This window comes from Castanea sativa, chromosome 5 (assembly GCF_040712315.1).
Source record: "Castanea sativa cultivar Marrone di Chiusa Pesio chromosome 5, ASM4071231v1".
NCBI lineage: Eukaryota > Viridiplantae > Streptophyta > Magnoliopsida > Fagales > Fagaceae > Castanea > Castanea sativa.
The window spans coordinates 25,818,283-25,826,374 of NC_134017.1; the positions used below are offsets into that span (position 1 = coordinate 25,818,283).

The window sequence follows — 8,092 nt, forward strand, 5'->3', positions numbered from 1 at the left end:
ATTTGAGGATGAAACATGTGACTAACCAATCTTTGGTAAGTTGCCCCTGCATTCTTCAAACCAAAAGGCATTACCTTGTAGCAAAATAACCCTTAGCTAGTAATGAATGAAGTCTTCTCTTGATCTGCCTCATCCATCTTTATTTGGTTGTAGCCTAAGAAGGCGTCCATGAAGTTCAGCAGTCTGTGACCTGCCGTCAAGTCCACCAGTTGGTCAATGCGTGGCAATGGATAACTGTCCTTGGGGCAAGTCTTGTTTAAGTCAGTGAAGTCCACGCAAATCCGCCACTTGCCGTTGGCCTTCTTTACCATGACTACATTCGCCAACTAGTTCGGATAATAAACTTCTCGGATGAACTCCACGGTAATCAACTTCTGGACTTCTTTTTTGATGGCATTGTCTCATTCAGGAGCAAAAACCCTCTTCTTCCGACGCACTAGTTTGGAGTAGGGGCATACATTTAGACGATGAGTAATGACACTTAAATCAATACCTGGCATATCCTCATGACACCATGCAAATACATCAAGGCTTTTCTTCAAAAATTGGACTAAAGTATGCTTTGCGTCTTCTTCCATGCTCGCCCCAATTCTAGTGAACTTCTCGAGTCTGCTCTCGTCCAAAGGGACATCTTCTAACACTTCAGTGGGTTCCGCTGCAATCCTTCTATGCTCATTGTTTGTACGTCCTCGTCCATCACCAACATGGCTACGTAGCACTCTCTGGCGGCTAATTGATCTCCTTGTACTTGACCCACTCCGTACTCGGTCAGGAATTTGATAAACAAATGATAGGGAGAGGCTACCGCCTTCCAACTATTCAAAATTGGTCTTCCAATAATAGCATTATATGATGATGAACAATCAACAACAAGGAAGTTTACCTCTTTGGCTATCTGTTGCAGATACACTCCAACCACCACCGGTAATATAATGGTGCCCACAGGCTGCACCTTCATTCCTCCAAATCCCACCAATGGCAAATTCACTAGTCGAAGTTGATTTCATCCTAGCCTCATTTGTTGGAAGGAAGGGTAATACAAAATGTCTGCCGAGCTGCCATTGTCTACCAACACCCTCTTGGTGGTATTATCGGCAATGAGCAGGGTAATGACAATCGCGTCGTCGTGGGGGTGTTGAACTCTTTCAGCATCCTCGTCCGTGAATGTAATGGCTTGCTCGTCAGCTTCCCTCGTCCTAGGAGATCGTCTAGACAGCTGGACATTTTGCACCACCTTCAGGTATGTCTTCCTTGATTTGGATGACTAAACTGCTAAGGTTCCTCCTATAAAAACTCTTATTTCTCCAAGTGGGGGTCGTGATGACTCTTTCACCTTAGCTTTCAGCTTCTCGTCTTTATGGTCTTGTCCAAGAAAATTCCTCAACTTCCCTTGTCTTATAAGATTCTCTATCTGCTGTTTTAAATCAAAACACTCGTCTGTGTCGTGCTCATGGTCTCTGTGAATCGACAATACTTGTTGCTATTATGCTTGTTAGGATCTCCTTTCATTTTCTCTGGCCACTTCAAGGATGAATCGTCCTTGATTTGCATAAGCACTTGCTCTAGTAGCGTATTTAAGGGAGTGTATTGTTGGTTTCTCGCTGAAGAACTCGCTTTAGAACTCGCTTTCTTACTATCTCTATCCCTTTTCTCTTCTGCCCGAGCCTTCATGGGACGAGGACTTTGATCGAGATTACGTGAGTGACTTGCTTCCAAACGCTATGCCCTCTTCCTCTTCTTGGCTATGATCGCGTCCCCAACATTCATGAAATTCTAGGCCGAATGGACGAGCTCGGCCATAGTCTGTGGTTCTTACTCGTAGAACTTATGGATGAACAAGTCAGAGTTGACCCCATTATGGAAGGCGGCCAATAACAACTTATCGTCCATTCCATCCACCGTCAAGGCTTCTTTATTAAACTGAGTAATGAAGGACCGCAAACTCTTATTTTTCCCTTACTCAATAGTTAGCAAACTAGAAGAGGAACGCTTGTGGCGTTGCCCTCCAATAAAATTATTGACGAACAACTTACTCAACTCCTCAAATGAGCCCACAAAGTTTGGGGGTATTTTGCTGAACCACACCCACGTTGGTCCCATAAGTGTGGTAAGGAATGCTCTGCACATAATCTCGTCTGAAACCCCTTGAAGGTGCATGGTGGTCTTGAAGGTAGCAATGTGATCACACGGGTCTCGATTTCCATCATATGAATCCAAGGAAGGCATTTTGAATTTTGGGGGTAGGGGATGACTATTGATGGAAGCCATGAAAGGGGAGACTGTTCGATGAACTAAGTCATCCACGGGGTTCACCCGTCTCATATTCTCCTTCATTTCATCCATAGCTTTTCTCATATGGTCCATCTCCCTCTCCAAGTGTGGCACTCTTCTTGAAGCAGTACCCCCTGACTGATTCTCAGACTCAACGTTTTCTCCTCTACCCTCCTGAATCTGGGCTCATCCTTCCGCGTGCACTTCATGGTGCTGCCTCCTTAAATTGATCTCCCTATTCAACTCTTGATTCTGACGAGTTAATTCCACCATAGCGGCAACCGTGGACTGTATATGTTGAACAGAAGGCGGTTGCATAACAAGCGCTGTCTGATGGTCACGGTGAGGATTACTAAAAGCATCCTTACTCTCTTGGTGGCCTGGGCTAGTAGCCATCGATCTTGTCCGAACCATTAAGCCTTTTGTTTGGGAAAGGCGAATCGCTGAAAACAAATGATCGAGCGAAAAGAACACTCTTTTCCCACAGACGGCGCTAACTAATAATGCGAAGAAAATCAGTAGGCTGGATTTTTCAGATTTGAAAGGCCTACTTGTTGTCTTTATTTTCTGTAAAAGAAAGAACAATGATCAAAGGTGACCGGGGTTGCCGGCCAAGAGCCCTCCGATGGCAAAGTTAGTTTTCTCTCTATAATTTTAGAGTTCCAACTTTTCAGGAAATGAGAAAACGTACATTTGTTTGGTCTGAATGAACGTTTATATAGTGTCCTAGAAACAGTTATTAAACTTGTAAGCTCCCTTAGATTTAAGGAGGTGTGAGAGTTCAGGGATAACTTTCACAACTGTTTAGGGGTTATATTTTTCTCACATAACGGTCACTGAAAGTTATGCGTGTGATAAGGAGTTGTAGTACGCACTCCGGAATTTTCCTAAGTGTCAAGGGCGTCGAGCGTACCTTACTTCCAAGGAAGGTCGTTCCTCTATGAACAACTTTCTTCTTCACGAGGTTAATGGCTTCCTTGGACGAGACGATGTGGTTTTGTCAAACTTGACCATGCGAAACTCATCCAAGTATCTCCCTACATGGACGAGCTTTTTATAGACGAGGTTCTTACAACCTTTACTTTCTTACAACCTTTGCTTTCCTGGTCTTGTCCTAGACGACCTCCATAGACGATGTTGGAGTTTTATTTTATCATACCCCATCAATGTCAAACTCATGTGCAGCGAAAAAGTAAATAAGACAAGATATGATGACCCAAGAAAAGCAATGAAACCAACCGGTTTCACAGTAAAAAACTTGGGGGGAAACCTTCCCGAAAAGCAATCCACTATAATAAAGAACAGTTTCAGATCTAGTACAAAAGCTTTGTCCCTAGACTCTACAATCTCCGTAGATGAACTTACAGCGAAAACCTTCTACCGCATCAGAACCTCTAAACTCGTTAATATATGAACGCCACCCTTTGATGCACGGATTCCAGTATGTGACTCACTCACCAACTTGAGGAAGAAAAATGTTGGCTGCAAAGTTCTTCACTTCATCAACAATGAAGATCAAAAAGCACTTGGTTACAAAATCCTAAGGCACAAAGACGCAATAGCTTCTTTTAGAAAGAATAAGGCATCGGTCCCTTTTGCATGTGTTCTCCTTATATTCTCTTATGTGAAGGCCTCTAAAAGAAGCCTTATATATGTTTAGCGTTGTGAGAAAAGAAACCTTACACAAATACATAAGCATGGGCCGAAAATCAGATCTGAAAATTCTGATTTCTGTAACCTCGATAGATACCTCGATAGATAGTATCTATTGAGCCTCATTAAACCTCAATAGATAACTATCTGTCAAGCAGATATCGAGCTTTAATGAATCAACACTTCTTCATTTGTTTCTTGGACAGATTTGCATGGCTTCAATACTAGACTTGGACTCTTGTTCTTTGATGTATTAAACACATCCTAGATCTACTCAAATACAAATTAAGTGCGTTTTGTCAAAGGATTACCCAACTACATAAAATATGTCCTTAACAGATTCTAATCATAAAATTAGAAAATGCAATTAGAATCTAAATTATTTAGATAAGTACTAAGCTTCTACTTTAATATATGGACTAATAGTTTTGAATCAAGTGTAATGAACTCATTATGTTGTACTTTTTTTCTTTTATGATCTCTGGCAATATAGGAAAACGAAGAAATAAGTTCTAAAAATAAAAAGGAAACATTTGAGGTTGAACTAATTTTACGCTAGCTCTAGCCCTACGTTCATGCACACATACAACCAAGGTACTCACGACAAAACAGCATGCAAAAAGAGTTTATGAAGGATTAACACACATGACATTTTGCCTGCGGTAGTATCCATGTATCACAATAATGGCAAGTCATCTTGAGACATAAGAAACCTCTTTTGGGAAAGTAATGTAAAAGCTCCTAATCAAACCCATGGTCTCTGAGCTTGATTATAAATTCCAAGCAAGCAAAATTTATTTACCTAAACAAGCTCCCAACATTGTTGGCATTAAATACATCTTAGTTATTAAATCTAATTATTTAAATCTAAAATAAAAAAAAGAATGTCAAATTATACTCACTTTCTTCTTTTTCTTTTTTGAGGGGGAATGTCAAATTATACCTCTTCTGACTTATTGCAAAATAAACTTTAGACTTGCAAGGACTGCTAAAGGTTGTGGGTCGCAAGAAAAATTGCTTTCTTGGAATAAACATAGTAGGTTTTCTTGTCTCTGCATTGCATGTATCATTCCATGCCTTTTGATAAGAATAATTTTGTAATTAACTTTGATAAGGGTAATTTTGTAATTAACCATAACGAAACAAAAAGGGCGACGGACGTAACAAGGCCGTTGGCACTATTCATGATAGACGACAGTGTAAGGTCTACAGCTTTATCCCGTAGCTAACGACTGTACTTTAAGCAAGGAAATGACAAGCTGAATGGGACAAGCTGAAGGCAGCAAACTGAAGATGGTAAGCTAAAGACAATAAGCTGAAGACAGTAAGCTGAAGAGGATAAGCTAGAGGGAATGTATGAACCTCCGTCGGGTCTGACACGGCCTTAGTTGATCTCCACGCATACGTGTACAAGGAGACATCTTGCGCTGCACACTTAACCCTAATCAAGAAGACTCTTACAAAGAAAAGAACTCTAGGAGATACGCAGAATCCAAGAGGTTCTCTCCTAGAAGGAAAGAACTTCTTGGCCAAGGCATGGATGTCAACCCTACACTACTATAAATACCCCAAAACCCTTATAAATCAAGGTACGCATTATTCACCCCAGCTCTGGCATTTTAGAGTTGCGAACAAGAGATTTCTCTAACTTGACCGTCAGAAGGTATTTGGCTAATACCTCACTAGTACTCCTCTTAAGGTTTTCGGCTTTTGTGTTGTACAGGTTCTCTATCAGAAGACATGAGGACCATGTGACTTACTAACGATTTTCGGCATCACCAGTTGGCGTTGTCTGTAGGGAATTAGCGACTTTTAAAGCCGTGTTATCACTTTCTAGACAAAGAGTTGCATGGTACTCACTCGCTCGATAACGACCACCAACAACGTTCAAGGAGACGAACCATGCACGACAGCACTCAAGAGATAAGTCCAAACTCTGGCTGCCGCCGTGGAACGCCTCGCCAAATAGAACCAGGATTTGGAAGAAAAATTGTGCCAATGAAATGCGGGCGCTAACACCCAGGAGGAAGACCAAAAAGGAACTAGCACGGAGAGAAGGAACCAAGAAAGGCTAGAAGGTATCAACGCCCCAAGCAAGCTGAAACGACAAGACACGAGCCAGCCATCTATCACCGAAACCGTCCCACCTTACATAGTCGCTGAGATGCAAGTGATGAAGGAGCAAATGGATTGCATAATGAACGCCCTCAGAGGACGGGTGTTCAGCAACCTTGATGACCTAGTCCGGCGAACTGACTCGCCATTCACAGCGTCGGTTAGTTCATTCCCCCTTCCACAAAAGTTTCTTATGCCGCAGGTAGAAAGCTACGATGGGTCCAAGGATCCCTTAGATCACTTGGAGTCTTTCAAGACCCTGATGCACCTTCAAGGGGTGCTGAATGCAATCATATGCAGAGCCTTCTTCACCACGCTGAAGGGACCCGTAAGGATCTGGTTCAGTAGGCTAACGCCCAACTCCATTGGTACTTTCAAAGATTTAAGCGCCCAATTCGCCTCGCACTTCATCGGGGAGCACAGGTATAAGAAATCCACCTCATGCCTGATGAACATTAAGCAGCGGGAAGAGGAGACACTGAGGTCTTACATAACTTGTTTTAACAAGGAGGCCTTCTCGATCGATGAAGTAGATGACATGATACTCGTAGCAGCGTTCATTAATGGGCTGCGGAAGGGTAAGTTCCTATTTTCTCTATATAAGAACGACCCGAAGACCATGTCAGAGGTGCTTTACAGGGCGACCAAGTACATAAATGCGGAAGATGCGTTACTAGCCTAAGAAGAGAAGCCCAAGAAAAGGGAGACGCAGGAAGATGTACGATCGGACAAAGGGCAGAAGATGGCTAGAACTGGAGAACGACAAAAGGACCGACGCTCCAAACCACCAGCGGGAAAGTTCACAAGCTTCACCCTGTTAACTGCCCCAATTAACCAAGTATTGATGCAAATTAAGGATGAAGGAGCCCTGACTTTTCTCGGCAAGTTGAAGGGAGATCCTAACAAAAGGTCAAGGGACAAATATTTCCGTTTTCATCATGATCATGGCCACGACACAGCTAACTGCTATGACTTGAAGCAACAAATAGAAGCTCTTATTAAACAAGGAAGGCTACAGAGGTTTGTTAGCAAGGAAAGAACGGACTCGCCGCAGGAATAGGCTCCCCAACAAGAGAACGAGCACCCCAGACCGCTCGTAGGAGATATAAGAATGTTTGTAGGAGGCACTACGACTACTGAGTCGTCGAAAAAAGCCCGTAAGACTTACCTCAAGATGGTTTAGAACATCTAGCTGACGGGTTCCGTACCCAAGATGGCGCGGATCAACAACCCCCTCATTGGATTCTCGGAAGAAGTCGAACGACGTCTTCACCACCCACATGATGACACACTCGTCGTCACTATACAAGCAAGAGACTATAACATGCATCGGGTTCTGGTTGACAATGACAGCTCAGCTGACATCCTCTACTACGACGCATTCCAGCAGATGGGGATTAGTAGGGAGCAACTAGTTCCAACTAACGCTCCTCTTATTGCCTTTGGAGGGACAAAGGTATTCCCCCTTGGCGTCGTCACTTTAGCTGTAACCGTAGGCGATTATCCCCAACACATCACTAAGAATGTAACATTCCTTATGGTCGATTGCTCGTCGGCTTACAACGCCATCATAGGACGGCCTACCCTCAATTCGTGGAAGGCTATAACCTCAAACTACCATTTAATGATAAAATTTCCTACTGACTATGGAATAGGAGAATTGCGAGGAGATCAGGTGGCTGCACGCAAATGTTATGTAGCTATGATGGAAATGGATGACCACCTCTAGGCCATGAGCATAGAAGAACATCGGACGACGACAGAGCCCGTTGAAAGGCTTGAAGATATACCTCTTGATGATTCCCATCCAAAACGAACAACCAGATCGACACCCTTGCAAACCTGACGGTTTGTCAAGCACTCGCAACTTTCCTTAAAGAAAATCAGGACATATTCTCTTGAAGCCATGAAGACATGCCAGGAATCGACCCGTCATTCATGGTGCACAGATTGAATGTGTCGCCTTTCTTTCCCCCACCCCCTTCCCGTCCACCAAAAGAAACGAGTGTTCGCCTAAGAGAAAGATCGGGTTGTGGCAAAATAAATCTGTAAG

At 43.1% G+C, this 8,092-nt stretch overlaps 2 protein-coding genes across 2 annotated transcripts; both read left to right on the forward strand.

The window, feature by feature from the left end:
• Positions 1–6,088: 6,088 nt before the first annotated feature.
• On the forward strand, positions 6,089–6,721 carry LOC142634985 (uncharacterized). The gene has a single exon (XM_075809211.1). The coding sequence runs from the start codon at positions 6,089–6,091 to the stop codon at positions 6,719–6,721; it is 633 nt and encodes a 210-aa protein (XP_075665326.1).
• A 531-nt stretch (positions 6,722–7,252) lies between these two features.
• On the forward strand, positions 7,253–7,768 carry LOC142634986 (uncharacterized). Its single transcript, XM_075809212.1, has one exon. The coding sequence runs from the start codon at positions 7,253–7,255 to the stop codon at positions 7,766–7,768; it is 516 nt and encodes a 171-aa protein (XP_075665327.1).
• Positions 7,769–8,092: the final 324 nt, after the last annotated feature.